Raw genomic sequence first — 18,138 nt, 5'->3', positions numbered from 1 at the left:
AATCTATTTATTACGTGGTGACACGCTCTCTTAAACTTCTTACATGTTCCTTATAATTCCGCAATTTACTTTCATGTCTGAATCTTCATTCCCTTCTCTCAATGCTCCACACTCCCATGTCCTCCTCTCTTAGCATCCTCCCTTGTCTTGCTTTCTCATTTTAAATTTACTCAAGTTGACACTCCTCTCTCTCAAACCAGTGCGTACGTAATAAGTAGATGACCCATTTGTTCATTCTGTGGCTTGCTTGCATATTATGATTAAAATGCTTGTCCTCCAGTGGGTGTTGCTATAAGTAACAAGCATATGAAGCAATTTGTCACATTAATAAAATGTTTCTCAATTACAGAACTGTGCATTTCTTTCCCAAAACATCCAACTGCAGTGATTCTGGAAATGGATGCACCGCAAAACTCACTCTTCCAGACATGTCCTCCCATAACATCACATCTAATCCATGAAATATCCCACAGGAAACACACGGGACATTGTGCAATGTGCATGCCACACACAGTAGAAACTTTCTCCTTGTTTGCAAATGTTTTTTGATTCAGAGATGCACAGGGACAGGCAATAAATGTGTGGAGCATTGAGCTTCACTAGTGAAATTTTGCTTCCAATTTAAACTCCATTAAGCTCCACTCCCAAAGCATCCATCTTGTGTGCAGCAGATGTCAGCACTGGCTATGGATAGTTCCCAGAGAAGATTTTACGAGTAGTTTCAATGGATCCACAAGCATATTGCCTGACGGGCTGAATTATTACTCCCGCCAGGGAGTAATGCATTCGATCGTGTCCGTCCGTGTGTGTGTGTGTTTGTGTGTGTGTGTGTGTGTGTGTGTGTGTGTGTGTGTGTGTGTGTGTGTGTATGTGTGCGTATGTGTGTTCGTGTGTTCGTGTGTTTGTGAACAGGATATCTGGAAAAGTTCTGAATGGATTTGGATGAAAGTTGGTGCGATGATTGCTCTTGGGATAAGGAAGAATTGATTAGTTTTTGATGAAGCTCAGGATATTATTCCGGATCCAGGAATTTTTTGAAGGATTTTTTACCATTGGAAGATACGGCTCAGCAGCGGCCACCCACGGCGGGAGTATGCGCTCTACTGAGTGGCGTTCTAGTTTGCACATGTTAAAAGGAAAAATTGTCAAGAAAAACTACACAAAAATAATAAAAATAAACGATAAAAAAAACAAAAAACTTAAAATTATAAAAAGATATTAAAAAAATAAAAATTAAAATAAATTAATATATACATATAAATAAAAAATATATCATAAACAAAAACAAGTATTCATTGTTATTGTCATATTCAGCATTGTCAGCCATTTTTGGTCCACTGCAGGACGAAGGCATTCAGCGATTGGAGGCCCATCTAATCACGTTGGGGAATATTGGCAATTTCGTCAGTGCAGGATGGCTCGACAGCGTGAGAAAGAAGTTGTAATTCATCTGCTCAGAATGCCAGCGATAACTCGACTAGTCTTCGCGAGAGACACTGTGGGATATTTAATGTACCCCAAGGACCAAGGACAGAACACACATATCTGTATCGTCGTGCATGTCAAGCACCAGGATGACGGTTTCTCGCTGCGTGGAGATGCAAATGCAGGGCCAGACAGCCCGAAAGCGAGTGCACGTATCCCCAAGCCATCCTGTGAGCCAAGATTATTACCTCCGCCACCAAAGGTGGATGGAGGTTATGTTTTTACCCCTGTCTGTCAGTTTGTCTGTCTGTCAGTTTGTCTGTCTGTCCATTTGTGAACAAAATATCTCAAAAAGTTGTGGACGGATTCGGACGAAATTTGTTGGACAGGTTGGGTTTGTGACAAGGAAGATTCGATTAGATTTTGGTGAAGATCTGAATATGGATTCGGATATGAGAATTATTTAATTTTTTAAGTGATTCTTCATTATTGGGAGATAGGGACAAAAACGATACATAGCAGGATATCTCAAAAAGTTGAGGATGGATTTGGACGAAACTTGTTGGACAGGTTGTGTGTGTGACGACGAAGACTCGATTCGGTTTTGGTGAAGATCTGAATATGGATTCGGATATGAGAATTATTTTATTTTTTAAGTGATTCTTCACCATTGGGAGATAGGGCCAAAAACGATACATAGCAGGATATCTCAAAAAGTTATGGACGGATTTGGACGAAACTTGTTGGACAGGTTGTGTGTGTGATGAGGAAGAATCGAATAAATTTTGGTGAAGATCCAGATCCGGATCCAGCTAGTAGAATTTTTAAAGTGATTAATCACCATTGAGTGATATGGCCAACCAGGCGGAGGTATGCTCTCTAATGAGTTATACTTGCGTTATAAATGAGAAATAAAACTTAACAGAAACAAAAGGTTCTGGTCAAAAATTTTCATCAAACCGACCACAATTATGTCGATCACCCGCATAAAATGTTGCAGGCACATCGCAAGCCAAATGCCCAAAGAAGAAAGACGCACTGCACGCATGGAGATCCAATGCTTACTGATAATGCTAAACACAATCTATCCGCAGCGATGGATATTGGGTGTTTCAGATGAGCTGCAGAGGCTGGAGCACGATGGGTTCACCTATGTGGCGAGACATCTTACCTTAATAGGCGCATGCCAGCCGTGGCACCCAGAGAGATGGTCGTTTCCGCTCGCTTTATGGATGGCACCGATTTCACGGCGACTTTCAGGCAATGCAGTGTGCTATTTGGATTTCTTTCAAACTCTGTGAGGGGATCTGCCAGGAGGTTGTAAGTAAAGAAAATTAGAGCAAAGCTTGCAAAAGCTGGTAAAAGGATGGGCAGATTAACATAATCATCATCATGCAACACCTCAGCTTAAGAGATAACAAATACGAATATTGTCGCATTTCAATCGGTGCTTTTGTACCTGACACCCCCATTAGTCATTCTATTAGCCTCGGCATTCCAAAAGATCCCAGATTGTGCAAACAAATGCTCTACAAAAAGTCCAGCCCTTTGCATCTCGAGATAAGTCCGCCATAAGCCGTTCCTGTTGAAACAAAATAATTCCACAGCCAAGCCCAACCTGCCCATGAGCAAAGCTCCTTCACACTGCCAAGTCATAATTAATGGTTCGTTAATATTTATACCATCGTTTTAGTGATTTTGTGCAAACACCGAGGTGGGAAACTCCTGCCGAGATCACAGAAGCTGATTTCAAAAGACCTGAGGATTATAAAATCAACATGAATGGCAGATTAAATTGGAAGCAAGAAACCAGATAAACCGGAATCGGAGATGAAGGCTGCGTAAGGCCTGTGGGGTTATCACATGAGGGTAAGCCTTCTAATGTGACATGTTTTGAAACGACCCGTTACTTAACTGAGCAATGTACATTATGACTGTATCTTAATATTGTTAAGTAACTCGGACGTCGGCTCTCCCCTTATCAAGGGGGTTAATCCCCTTGTCTTTTTATCTGGCCGACCCGAGTCCTGGAGGTTATATGCTCCTTCCGGTCGGTATTAGGTAGGGTTATTGGTCAATTTAGTCCGAATACCTAATTACTAACCCCGACCGTGAAGCAGGGAAATAACTCCCGCCCGAACCACGGCGTTAGTGGACACGCCGAGCGAAGCGAGCCGCGATTCGGGCCGTTAACAGGGACTAAACCCGATTATGGCGGTTCCGGTCGTGCCACGTTTACCCAATGGAGAAAAGACTGATGCGATCGAATAAGAGGAAACCCAGAAAATAGGAAGAACAGATTGGTTTATTAATTATGTACAAAAAAAGAAGAAGAGGAAACGAAAGAAATGTACAGGATAGGAAGAGGAAGAAGAAGCACACAGGCAGCCTTAAACAGTCTTATTCTTAATACCCCAGGACAAACGGGCCCGTCTCAGACACTCACACGGGGATTGTAGATGGTTGATGGTCACCAATGCGTCCAGGCTCCAGCCCGGCTCCGATCCAGGCTCCGGTCCAACGGACGAAACCCGGCAGGCAGCTTCGCGTGTAGTTGGAACGCGACCGGACAATTATATAACAGGGGGGGGGGGGGGGGGGAGGCTGGTGTGCTGCATACGTAATATGCGTACTATTCGCACCAAACGCCCCCTCTCCAATGTCCTCTTAATCAGCGCGCTTCCTTGCAGTCCTCACAGTCCTCCCTTATGAGCGCTCTCCCAACCAGTTCTCTTGCAATCACGACAGTCTTCTACGCGCAGTCCTGTTGCAAAGCGCGTTTCCAACCAGATCTCTTAATACACGCTGCCGCTGTAAGTCCTCGCTGGCAAGTCCTCCTCTAATAAGCGCCACTGCATCATTCCTGTAAAAGGGCTTTGCGCTCGCTTTTATAACTCAACCAAGCGATCGCTCCGCGAGCCCCAAAACCACACCTGTCGGCGATGTCACTTCAGCCCTGGTTGGCTGGTTATCGCTTACCGGCCACGCCCTCCTGGGGTTCCGCCCCCTTTCTCGGGCCTCCCCTCGTGGTTTATGGCGGCGTTTGGGCGGAAGCCCAGCGAGGTTGCGAGCAGCTAAGGCTGCTGCTGCTGGCCGAGGCACGTAACAATTTGGGAGGGCCATGGGACAGACTGGAGGGCGCGTAATGGCGTCGCTTGGAGAGGGAGGCTTGCAAAATGGACGAATGGGGACCTACTCCTTATTTGATTGACACAACGCAGATTCAACTATTGTAAACATGGCCTTACCTATACACATACTAATGAAATAACTGATGTCCCATTGTGGCCTACGTGTTGCTTGTGGCCTAACTATGGGGTGCAACCTTTAACCCTTTAATGATGTCATATTTACAAGTGTGGGTTCTCAAAACCACAACAATATAATGGAACTAATACGTATACGGTAAATTATATTGTGACGGATTTTGGAAGCCCCTGGGTGTCACATACTAAATCACATAAAACAATAGAATAGTTATATCTAGTATTTTGTTTAGATAAACCTGGGACTCCAACGTTTAGTATCGGAGGATATTGTCATGTTCACTGCGATTAACACCCCTGGGAGATGGATGGCCGACCACGCTTTAACTCAGAGGCGTTTACCCAACTATGGCGGTAATGACACGCGCGGGGTGTATCGGACGGCAGCGAGAGCTTACATGGACGGACAGACGAGACGCTGGTTTTCCAAACCACAAACAAATAAACGGACAAGACAAGGAATGTAAAATGTAACAAATAATGATTTAATGAAAGTAATGCCAAGATAACAAATAATGGGCGGTAAAACTAAAATTCCTATATTGAGGATCCTCCACTCAAACACAATTACACAAAAGGGGATGATAAAATAACGAAAGTAAAAATGTGTGTAATGTTTGCTGGGACTCAGCTCTGGTCTCTTTGACCATCCAGGGTCGTCAAAGGTCCCACGTCCCTGCGTGGGGAAATACGCATTGGTGCAAAGTTGCGTTCACCACCAGCCACCGACGCGAAGCGAACAGGCCCCAGCTCCTCCCACATCCTTCTTGCTCGGCTGCACCAAGCTCCGTTTGTCCCGAACTTCCCAGGTGCACACGACACAAAACGCAGCCGTCATGAGCCAACACCAAGGAGAGGAAAGAGAAGGATGCGTCCGCTCGCAATGAAGGCCCAGACAGAAGAGAGTAAATGTGCGTCCGTCCGCAATCAAACCCAGCGCAAGAGAGTAAATGTGACTGCTTGTTATGAAACCCTGAACTAGGAGAGAGAAAATGGCCATGCTCTGCCTTTTTGTTCCTTGTGCTGGAACGTTCTACGATGACGTCACACGCTCTCCAATCGTGCCGTGCCATCGCATCACTCTATGGCCATCCTGACCAATCATTCCTCTCAGGATGGGGCCTCGCGGCCTTTCTTGCTGCCCCTTGAGATGACTCGGCTGGGTGGCGTTAGTGGTAGAATTCCGGATCCGGTCGGCGATTATGTTATTTATTTGTTGATGCTCATTACATGGCTGGTGTTGCAAGTGTCATAAGAAATAAAGGGAAAACCAGAGAGGCAACTACACAGGGAATCTACCCCTATACCCTATCTAATTAACATAGCTCCACCCCTCACATGGAGAGAAATATATACTTACGCGACATCCGGTCATACTTAGTTACAGGAAGGTTTCTTCTTCTTGGCGACATTCGGAGCACACAACCCTATACAGTCTTTTTTTTCTCTCTCTCTACATTTGCACCACATAATTCCTGTCACCACATTAACACTCCACCACCCTCCTCCCCATCACAATGCCCCCCCCCACCCCTCCCACCTGGTTTGGGGAGGTAAGCGAGAGGAGTCAGTCGTTCCTATCCTCCAGATTGCCTCTGTCTATTAATTCATTCCTTTCTTCGTCTTCCTTACGGAATGAATGCAGGTACCTGGTCTCTGTGTGTTAACATTGTCTAAGAATACGTGCAAGGATAAGTCTGCTCTTTTGTGTCTTATTACTTTGCTTGTTTTTGCTGTAAATACATTCCCTTTCACCTTTGGTTTGGCTTGGTGAATAAAGACCTGTAAATTATCTGCTTTTCACCATTGTTTTTATAAATAAATAATAGCTGTGCATTTTCCATCTGTTTCGTTCTCATCCTTTCTCCCATTGATCTGGCAGAGGGTGTCCATAGTGGAAAGCTGGGAACACTGCCCCACAGGACCGAGGAAGCCCATCGTGGTACCCCCGGTGCAGTAACAATATACAAATGTATATATTGTTATAGTATGTCCCAAAAGTTTTTTTCAGGTGTACAGTGTATCCCAGAAAACATCACTTTGTAGAAAATTATATTTTGTTACATTTTACATTACAAAAACATTACAGTGTGGTCCAGCAAGGCCAAATATGGTAACAGTATATCCCAATGTTTTTCAAGTTTACCGTGTGCTCCAGGAAAAAAAAAATCACTTTGTGGAAATATCACCACTTTAAATTGCCCAACGAGGATGGCATCGGGACTTTAGCATCGGCTCTCCGGGCAGGAGTGCCAATGCAAGTGAGCACAATGGTAGTGGTTCTTAGATCACTCAGCACCATATGGAAAGATAGCACCATATCACAATGAATGAAGACACGCTTGACAAACTTATTCGTTCGTATGCAGCACAAGGCTGCCTTCTACCGACTCCTATCCGGCCTAGCTCTCCCAGCTCTGTCCCCCAAATACTCCTACAGGTCGCACAAGATGTGCCAGCAACCCTCTTATGGTTAAACTGCCAAAATCAAGACTCTCTGCTCACCTTCACTCTTTCATTCCCTTTTCTCCTGCCTCTGGAACAAACTCCCTCACTCTCTTCAATCCCACTCCACCCTCCAGGTCTTTAAAACAGCTGTTCACCACCATCTCTTATCTTCCCCAATCCAAAACCTTGATCTTCTCGACCCCTGTTAATACACCCCAGATCCACTTTTCTGAAATACCGACTTCTCTCCTGGAAGTCCTAGCAGTGTCGAAGTGTTTTTACCTCTCCACACCCCCCTCTTCCCACGCCTCCTCCCCCCAAGCCCTCTACCTCCCACAGATCTCCCGATGTCCCTGCTCTCAAATGTTGTACTTGTGTGTTTCCCCGTCTCTCCCCATCTTGTCTCCCGCTCACTTTATTATGTCTTATGTGTCCGTTTGTTTTTTTGTCATTAATGTTAGCTCTTACACGAGCCTCGATCTTGTATACAAAAAAAAAGAAAAAGAAAAAGCTGCAGGGTAGCATCATTGGCAGAGGACGTGGATGTGCCACTGATGCAATGCCCTCTGTTGGTTAGCGCAGCAATTTTCCATGTGTTCATGGTGCCAGCAATAGCTCGCCCACTCTTCGCAAAAGGACACAATAGGATTTTTAACGCCACCAACTAATTCCGGCAGATAGGGCGTCCAGTTTAACGTCCATCTTCGGGACGGCACACACATTTATGAATCATCCTGCCAGTGATGTGACACCAGGATGACAGTTTATAGCTGGGCCTGGATTCAAACCCAGGCTAGACAGCTTATAGGCGAGTTTGCATACTTCTAGGTTATCCTGCCAGTCCGCTTGATAAATCGTCTTGTGCTCACAATCACGTTGTATAGATGTCTGCTTGATTTGGTGATGACGACTGACAACATCAACGTCACAATGTGAATGAGTCAGAGCAAGTAGGGAACCCAGATAGTTTACTAAACATTACCAATCACGGAAACTTAGATAATATTTTGCTCAAAATAACTGGAAGAGGTACAAAGAAAGTGTCGATCCAAGAACAAATATAGATGGAAAGCGAGGCCGAGGTCATCTCGCTGCAGCTCGACAGATAGACAGTGTAAAGGTGCTAATTGAGGGGTTGTGGTTGGGAGTACAATTGTATCACATTCAATGTAACTGGAGAAAAAAGTGTCAGAAGAATCAATAAAGGTCGATAGCAATTTAAAGACAATGATGATGACAGAAGGGCCAAAGATCAATTATTTTCAAAAGGCAATTTGTCACATTTCATGCCAATGATGATCAAATGCGAGCAATAGTCAGGTTCACTATGTTTTTTCGTTCAAAATCATGGTAGATTAGCAAACCTATACATTTTTGGAAACGTTATTACATGGAAAATCTGAAAATCAATGTTTACATTTGCCAATTCCGACCAATTCGATTCGACCAATTCGACCAATTCGACCAATCGACCAATTCCATTCGACCAATCGCTTCGATCGACCATTCGACCATTCGACCAATTCGATCGATTCGATTCGATTCGATTCATCGAATTCGATTCGATCGACCATTCGACCAATTCGATTTGCCAATCAATTTGACCGACCTTTGCTTGTGTGGAACGGACTGTGAAAACGATGCGGACTATATTGTCGGATACGACACACAGGACAGTGATGACGAACTCTAAATGGCATATTCTGTAATCGTGTATGTTTGATGCCATTGACTGCCTGTGTATATTTTGTCATTGACTGCCTGTGTAGATGTGAAGTTATACTGACTGCATGTGTATATATGATTTTGCTGACTGCCTGTGTATGTTTGGTGATATGAATTATTGTGACACATTTTGATGTTATTAACTGCCTGTACAAAATGATAACATGTATTTGATTATGCAACTTATCGCGAATATAAAGACAGTATTTTGCAATTCAAAACCTTTGATTCGTGTCTTACCATTCCCCATAGCACTAATTTGATACTTTCCTTGGATTCCTTGTCCCTGAAAATATAGGTTTAGTATATTTTTAAAAGTTTTTAGGGTAATTAGAGGCAGAAATAGAACAAAATATGTATTTTACAGTGGCCATTTTGAAAATCCAAAATGGCCGCCATACAGGTATCTCTCCAAATATAAACATTGATTTTTAGTTTCCTTATGCTATAACAGTATAACCTTTCCAAAAATGTATAGGTTTGCTAATCTACCATGATTTTGAACGAAATATAATTTATTGACATAGTGAACCTGACTACAACGCAGGACAGTCGGGTTAACGCTGCTTCGATAAGGATGGTGCGATTCACCATGCAGGACCCTCTTATGACGTTGACCCAGAACACCAATTTCACTTTGAAATGACTTTGCCTCGAATTGAACGTTTGCTGATTATTTCATGCCGGCCGTGGCACTGAGAAACCCTTTTGATGCTATCAATGCGGAAGTAACATAAAATAGCCCCTCAGAGTGGGCCGACGGTCATCCCTTGAGCTTGTAGTTCAGACATCTCTTCCTGGGAGCCCCCTTAATCGGAAAATGAAAAATCTAAGACCAAGTGGACCATTGAGTAGAAGGGCTATATCGGGTTTGAGAACAATCGGTTGGTAAATAAGTGACAAGTGTTCTTACTTAAAACAACGGTGTACAAAAAACAGCTGTTCACCACCATCTCTTATCTTCCCCCATACAAAACCTTGATCTTTTCTACCATTTTTTTTCTTTTCTACCCTGTTAATTCACCCCAGATCCACTTTTTTGAAATTCAAACTTCTTTCCTGGAAGTCCTAGCTGTGTCCATGTGTTTTATACCTCTCCCACCTCCCCCTTTCCACGCCGCCTCACCCCAAGCCCTCTCCCTCCCACAGATCTCCCGATGTCCCTACACTCAAATGTTGTACTTGTATGCTTCCCCCTCTCTCTCCCCATCTTGTCTCCAGCTCCCTTTATTACATGTTTTATGTGTCCGTTTGTTTTTTGTGATTAATGTTAGCTCTTACACGAGCCTCGATCTTGTATACAAAAAAAAAGAGAAAAAAGTAGGGATCTAAAGTTTCTGGGAGTAACCCCCTCTGGGAGTCCCCATGATCCAAAATCTAAAGATTGAAGCCCGAGCGATTGTGCGGGATAATGTCTTATATTCATCTGTCAAGTTTCAGAGCAATCAGCTGAGAGATGAGGAGGAGTAGCAAAAACAGCAAAAAAGTAACGCACAGACGGACGGACGGACGGACAGACAGACATCCAGACATCACGACCCATTTTATAAGTTAATCTCTTCGAGAATCGAGATGCAATGACCTCATAAAACGAGGTTGCCCCCCTATTGCAATTTAAATTACAAACCAAAATATTACATTGTTCATTTTTTTAATTACAAAAAGCTTGGTGGTTGCTGATACTAAGGCAAAAGATGGTCATTTGAACGACCGGTGTACGAAGGTTTTCATGTTCGTACACCACATTCCTGTTCACATACTACATACATTTTGAGTTAGATTTGCAACATGTGCTCTTGTTGCTAGGGAGGGATGGAATTAATCTCCAAGTGGTGTGGTGTTCAAGCAGTTCTTATTGCAGAACCAATATCTTTCCTTGCAGAAAACATTCCCCCCAGACGGTACTTGGCAAGGACAAACAAAGTGTGCTTGTGAATTGCAAAACAAGGACAAATTATTATCGTTAAATTTCGCTCGACTCTTCATGAAACCCTTTTGATGCTAAGAACCACATGTTTTGGAATGATAAACACAGAAAGGGAACTTCAGGGATGCAATCAACTTGCAGAATAATGGGTCTTTCCAAGGTCTACAAAACACAGATGAAGGTCTCATCAGAGAACTGCATGCCAATCTGTGTGATTGTATCCTGATTACTGTCTCTGGGCTCGCAGGATAGCCTAGATTTATGTGTGCACTGTGCATGCCAATGAGCAGTCTAGCCTTGGTTCGAATCTTGACCCAGATATAAACTGTTGTCCTGGTGAGTTGTGTGCAGGGCGATGCTTCAATACCTGTGCCATCCACCGAATGGACATTAAACTGGGAATCCCGTCTGCTCGCACTGGTCGGTGGATATTATAGATGCTGTGCTGTCTTTTGTGAAGACTAGGCGCGTTATCGCCGGCACCCTGAACAAAATCCAAATTTCTGCTCGAATGCTGCATCAAGTGGCACAGCCACATCTCATTAATGATGCAACCAGCAGGCTAAATTCAGAAATGAATCCCATCTCAATATATATGCATCCACTAACAACTGCCTCCCTGGTGTGGCACAGTGAGAAGATCTATTATATAATACGAAGTGTCGTGTCTGTCCGTGTGTTTGTATGTTCGCACGTTCGGCTGTGTCCCGTTTCTGGCGGCCGCTTCCGGCGATGCTTTTGAAAAGCTCCACATGCAGGCAAAGCTCTTGCATTCAACAGGGTGTCCCATTGTTGAACACATGATACCAAACGAGATACATTTTAATATCGTATAAATACAACATGGAATCGCAGTTTGTTTATTAACAGTGTGTTAAGATAGGTCCTGGGCTTGACAGTATGACACTGAGGTACGCGACCTCACCTCTAAGCTGTTACTGCGCCTCTAAGCCTCTAAGGTAAGCCTGCCTGAATTACTGCTGGGGTGGCATTGGCAACCAAACCAGTATAACCCTTGCTCGCAGGAAGCTGCTTTGTCGCAACGACGCTCTGTGACAAAGTATGAGGATTATCTCATAGTTGAACAAACCATGTCGGTGTTGTTAATAACAGTAACCTATACTGAAAGTCTTTGAACAAAGGTTGCACTGCAAGGCGGTCATTTAATTAAACGAAAACCTCCATTTAGTATTGTGACCGAAAAATAACGATTCATAATAAACTTCGATCAAAGAGGTCCAAAATAAACTTATATTTAATTTATCGGTGAATTCGCTGACGTAATGGGTTGAGTCGAGGAGTTTGGCGTTTCAAACTCCGGCCAAGTAATGAGTTATATAAAAAAACAACAAAAAAAAACAAAAAAAAACTGCATGCCAATGTAATGCCACTCCGGCCAAGTAATGAGTTATATGAAAGACTTTAAATGTGGTGGGTGTTGCTTCTTTGCTTGTCGCTCAACGTTTAAAGAGGATAGAGCAGGGACATATAGAGAGAGAGAGAGAGGGAGGGAGAGAGAGGCAGAGGGGGGTAGGGGAAGAGGGGTGGGAGGAAAGTGGAGGGTGAGAAAGGAGGGGATAGGGAGGTGGAAGAAGTTTACTTCTGTATCCATCCTGTGCACCCCATTCCTCACCACCACATTGTTTGCCCAGGTCTCCTTCTATTTTGACATTCAACTCAGCTGTTGGTGTACCTCCCGCCACTCATGACTGTTCCTTTTGGCCTGTTGCGTCCATACATGTTTGGTGTTCTAGCTCTTCCATGAGCCTCGACTGTATACAAGAAAAACTGTCATAGATTGACAACCATTGTGCAGGCTTGATAGGCCGAATGGCCTTTTTCTGTGTTGGTACCTTGGAAGGAAAGTCATCTATTATACATGTATATAGCAAACCATGGTGTCTGCCAATATGTTCGTCTGTCTCCCGTTTACGGCGGCCGCTTCCCATGCTGCATTTAAAAAGCTCAATATTCACTCTTGAAATGATGGGAGAACACACATGAGTAATGTTGATGCCAAATTCTATTTTGCAAGCAGGATATTTTGCCCTCTTTTTAGACAAATTGAACCTCCGCTGTCCTATTTCTCTCCACCATTTTGCGGTGGGCAGTACTTGTAGCTCAGAGATTTGCCTCTGAGTGAAATAAAGAGTGCAACACAATTAGCCTTTTTATAGTCCATGAAATAATTTAAATTGATAGATTAACTTAAACTTTCCCCATCATTGGGGACAGATATGTATGCTTGGTTTTCCCATCACTGGAGACGGTACTCCAGCTTCCGAGTGACAAATAGGTTAAAGTCCATCAACAGAGAATGTGAAAGATTGGGAAATCTACTGTATAAATAATTACTCCTGCAAGGAGAGAATTGTGTACAATTACCATAAACTGTAGTTACTTTACACAGTAGGACAACACGAGCAACAATGAATACATTTTAAGTACCAAGGAGTTCTTTTTGTAGTGATAGGTTGATTTATTTTGTGACACCATTGGTGTATTGTGTTGCCTGTTATGCTAAGCTGTACAAACGTTCTTCTTGGATAACATCAACAAGTGGAGGCAGCCATTTTGTTTCGTGGTTCCCCACAGTCTCATCAACACTGAGTTACGGGATCGAGGGGCATTCGTTAGCTGAACCGGGTGAGGTGTTACGATAACTTAAGTATATTTCCATCTCCCATTTCACATAGGAAGGGCGTATGAAGCAATCATCCTGAGTCTGAGCCGACAACTTAATCTGAATATTATTTAGGGTTACTTACTTTAGTGAGAAAGTGCTAAGTGATACTTGTACAAAATATGGAGATAGAAGAATCAATGCTGCAAAATATAGTTTCACAACATTTCAGAGAAAAAAGGTAGCACTGTGTGTGCAGATGTGTGCTTGTGTGTCTGCATTTTAAATGTAACTAGGCTGGAACAACGAGCATGGTCTCCTTACACATATTTTGAGCTAAATGCAACAGTGTCCATTTCCGGACACAAATATCAAATGAACCGACTTGAGCCAAAAAACGAAAAAGAAAAAAAGGGCCTCGTGTTCATTCAGCGAAAGAGTTTGAGTGCCGTATAACCTTTTGGGTAACACTATGAAAACAGGAAAATGGAGTGTGTCATAACCAACCGCCTGTACAAACACACTTCTGTAAAAAAAAAATTCAAAAAAAATACTCCAAGGAGCCAAAACTTTCACGTGTGGTATGCTACGGGCACGTTACAACCGTAGGTGGAAGCAAAAGCAATGGAGGAAGTCAAAGGAAATATGCCGAGGAGAAATCCAAATGAGCAATAAAAATAGGAATTGCAATGCAGGTATGAAATGCAAAATAAATCCATCCAAAAATGGAAAAGTAGAAAGGCAATGCTCTCAAACCGATTTCTGGTGAAAATGATGAAATATCCACAGTGGCAAAGCAACTATAGGGCAGTAAAGTATGAGGTTGTTTGAGCAGAGAAATTTCAATCAAAGGGGTAAATAAAATCTTTCATAGAGATGCATGAGAAAAACTAGAATGGTACCCAGCAGAGCACATACCTCCGCCAGGCTGAACAGTTCATGGTTTCTATCCCACTGTTAAGCCAGATCTGGATTCGGACCTGAACCAAAATCGACTTTTGTGTTAAAACAAATATGGCGGCCAAACCACGTGACCGATGACGTCATCATTATATATTTTTTCTCCACCAATTTATCCCCAGATGATGCTCAAGAAATTTCATCTTGATCGGATGAAGTTTTGTACTTGTCGAATTATGACGTCATAATGGAGGCACCTATGACATCATCATTAATTAATTTTATTCCACATGTAGAGTTCTTTACAATGAGCCATGTCTGAATTTTTTCTAGGCAGCACTTTTGGAGATATAGAGATGTAAAGGTTTTCGGTTTTGAAAGATGGCACCCATACCACGTGACCTATGACGTCATAAATGTCATTAAAATTATACAGGTGGAGTTGCACTTATGATGAAAATTTCCTGTCAATTGGACCAACGGTTGAAGAGAAAATCATATTTATTCTGTGCGTACAAACAAACAAACCGATGAAAAATCACTCATAGAGCGACACTTGGCAAAACAGAATAAAGTAGAATGGCACTCAGTAGAGCAGCATTTTGACCTCAAAAATAATTAGTGGCTGAATTCAGTGACCTGATATGCAAATCGTCTTCAAAGTTTAAGTTAATCGGATGAAAATTGTCAATTTTAGAAATCTGTCCTATGATGACCTATTGGCCTATGTTGACCTCAAAAATAGTTGGTGGTTGAATTCAGTTAGCTGATATGAAAATCCTATTCAAATTTCAAGTCAATCGGATGAAAATTGAGGATTTTAGAAATTTGAAAAAGGTGGTTGACCTTTGGCCTATGTTGACCTGTTGGCCTATGTTGATTTCAAAAATAGTTGGTGGTTGAATTCATTTCGCTGATATGAAAATCCCAATCAAATTCAATCGGATGAAAATTGTGGATTTTAGAAATTTGAAATGGTTGTTGACCTTTGGGCCTATGTTGACCTTTTGGCCTATGTTGACCTTTTGGCCTATGTTGATCTCCAAAATAGTTGGTGGTTGAATTCAGTTCGCTGATATGAAAATCCGATTCAAATTTCAAGGCAATCGGATGAAAATTGTGGATTTTAGAAATTTGAAAAAAGTTGTTGACCTTTGGCCTATGTTGACCTGTTGGCCTATGTTGATCTCAAAAATAGTTGGTGGTTGAATTCATTTCGCTGATATGAAAATCACATTCAAATTCAAATTCAATCGGATGAAAATTGTGGATTTTAGAAATATGAAATGGTTGTTGACCTTTGGGCTATGTTGACCTTTTGGCCTATGTTGACCTTTTGGCTTATGTTGACCTTTTGGCCTATCGTGATCTCCAAAATAGTTGGTGGTTGAATTCACTTCGCTGATATAAAAAATCCGATTCAAATTTCAAGGTAATCGGATGAAAATTGTGGATTTTAGAAATTTGAAAAAAGTTGTTGACCGTTGGCCTATGTTGACCTTTTGACCTCAACAAATAGGATTTTGTCAAACCACAAACCACACCATTTGGTGAAGTTTCGTGAAGATCGGTTTAAAATTGTAACCTGTAGGCAAGTATAAGTGAGCAGACAGACAAACACACACAAACAGACACACAAACGGGAGAGATCAACACACTTGTCTAAAAAAATGTTTTTTTGCCAAGTAACAAACAAACGGAATCAAATGCAATACCCTCTCCTCAGGCGAGGGTAATAAACAGACAGACAGGGGTGAAAACATAACCATCATCTACCTTCAGTGGCGTCGGTAATAAAAGAAGGCCATTTGGTCCTTCTCACCCATGTCACACCCCCTTGCTTGTCCCTTTTTAAAAACATAAACATGAAATCACTTTGGCAAAAGTTATTTTTGAATTTCAGGCAGTGCGAGCAATCACCGTATTGATAAGTGGAAGTAGGTTTAGTGTTTGTGAAATACCAAACTATGAATCTGAAATGACTCGCTGTGCAACATGTAAAGAAAGCCAAATGAGGGTGTCGCTGACATCATCACTCTGCTTTCATTTCTGTATTAGTTGGGTGTCACAATGTGCAATTATCTTCAGAGAGACTCTGCATCCAATTGCCAACCTTAACAGCCATGGAAGTTCATTATTTAGACTTAAAGAAGACTAGTTACACGAACACGGTTGAAGGTATGCTAAATACATTAAGCACACTTTGGCAGATAATAAAAAATGAAATACAGAAGACTTTGCAGGAACATTACCTTTGAGAAAACATGGCCATGATTGTCCACAATTTGACAATTACTGTAATGTTTACAGGCCTATGTCCAAGTATCCATGGTGACCACACAAATGGCACCATCTTGCAATGACCTCCTACCCAACCCCCCCCCCCCCCATAACACCTTTCTAGGCAAACCTTCTGCTGTGCATTCCATGACCTGCTGCACCATGCCGGTACCGTTCTCTTTGTCTGCCAGCCACTGGTACACGTAGATTCCCGTGTGGGACGAGCCGGCGTCTGCAACCACGCCATACTGTGGACATAGGATGAGGAGTTTGAGGAAGGTTTCATCTTCATGTACAATGTAAAGTGATCCTACATGAAAATAATTCGATAAGAAACTGATGTTGATCGATTCATGATTGATAATGTCTAATAATTGATCCGTGCAGTATTGCACGAAGAACTTTGTAATGGGTATGAGGGTGTCTTCTGATACCTCAGGGAGATTGATGCCCCTGCCTTACATAATCCCAGGTCACCTGTGGGCAAGGTGTAGTACCTGTCAGCCACCCTTACCAGGGTAACGGTCCGCAGCCCTGTGGTTTAAATGGCAGATGGCTCTGCACATCTGGTGGATGAGAGTCCAGTTGACTCCAACAGCACGGGCGGAAGTGGGTGAATTCCCCAACGGCCAGCAGAGGGCCGGAGAGGAGTGGCGACCTTCCCCCCTTATATATACGTTAACCTCAAGTGGCGACCTTCCCCCGCCTATGTTAACCTCAAAAATAATTGGTGGTTTAATTCAGTGATCTGATGTGCAAATCCTCTTCAAATTTCAAGTCAATTAGATGAAAATTGACGATTTTAGAAATTTGGCCCATATTGATATTTTCACCTTTAGACCTCAAAAATAATTGGTGGTTGAATTAGGTGACCCGATATGCAAATCCTATCCAAATTTCAAGTCAATTGGATGAAAATGTAGGATTTTAAAAACTTCACCTTAAGTTGTTGACCTTTGGCCTATGTTTACTTTTTGGCCTATGCTGACCTCAAAAAGAATTGGTGGTTCAATTTCAGTGACCTGATATGCAAATCCTCTTCACATTTCAAGTCAATCAGATGAAAGTTGAGGATAGAAATTTGAAATTGTTGTTGACTTTTGGCCTATGTTGCTCTTTTGGCCTATGGTGATCTCAAAAATAGTTGTTGGTTGAATTCAGTTTGCTGATATGTAAATCCCATTCAAATTTCAAGTGAATCGGATGAAAATTGAGGATTTTAGAAACTAAAAAAAAAAGTGGTTGACCTTTGGCCTACGTTGACCTTTTGGCCTACGCCGATCTCAAAAATAGTTGGTGGTTTAATTCAGTAAGCCGATATGTAAATCCTATTCAAAGTTCAAGTCAATAGGATGAAAATTAAGGATTTTAGAATTGAGGCTGACGACTGTTGAGAAACTCAGTTGGGAGGTTTACTGCCTGATCTTCATCTGTCACTTTGTCAAGAGAATCATAATTTCTTTCATGACCGGGCAGCGAACGTCATTATGTGCGACATTACGTCACTCCTACGGACGTGAAAACATTTGTTTTCCTGAAAAATA

At 42.4% G+C, this 18,138-nt stretch overlaps 1 protein-coding gene across 4 annotated transcripts in view; it reads right to left on the bottom strand.

Moving 5' to 3' along the window:
• LOC137423650 (ectonucleoside triphosphate diphosphohydrolase 1) overlaps positions 1-18,138 on the bottom strand; it is a 122,338-nt gene that overhangs the window by 24,162 nt on the left and 80,038 nt on the right. For all 4 annotated transcript variants that reach the window (XM_068111014.2, XM_068111015.2, XM_068111016.2 and 1 more), the window contains 2 exons: positions 16,725-16,842; positions 2,597-2,732 (listed from right to left, as the gene is read on the bottom strand). In XM_068111014.2, the coding sequence (XP_067967115.2) occupies positions 2,597-2,732; positions 16,725-16,842 (254 nt within the window). The remainder of the gene's footprint in view (positions 1-2,596; positions 2,733-16,724; positions 16,843-18,138) is intronic.

Source organism: Myxine glutinosa, chromosome 3 (assembly GCF_964187855.1).
Source record: "Myxine glutinosa chromosome 3, kmMyxGlut1.1, whole genome shotgun sequence".
Classification (NCBI taxonomy): domain Eukaryota; kingdom Metazoa; phylum Chordata; class Myxini; order Myxiniformes; family Myxinidae; genus Myxine; species Myxine glutinosa.
The sequence above is the reverse complement of the archived record's forward strand: the minus strand, read 5'-3'. Positions and strand labels throughout refer to the sequence as shown.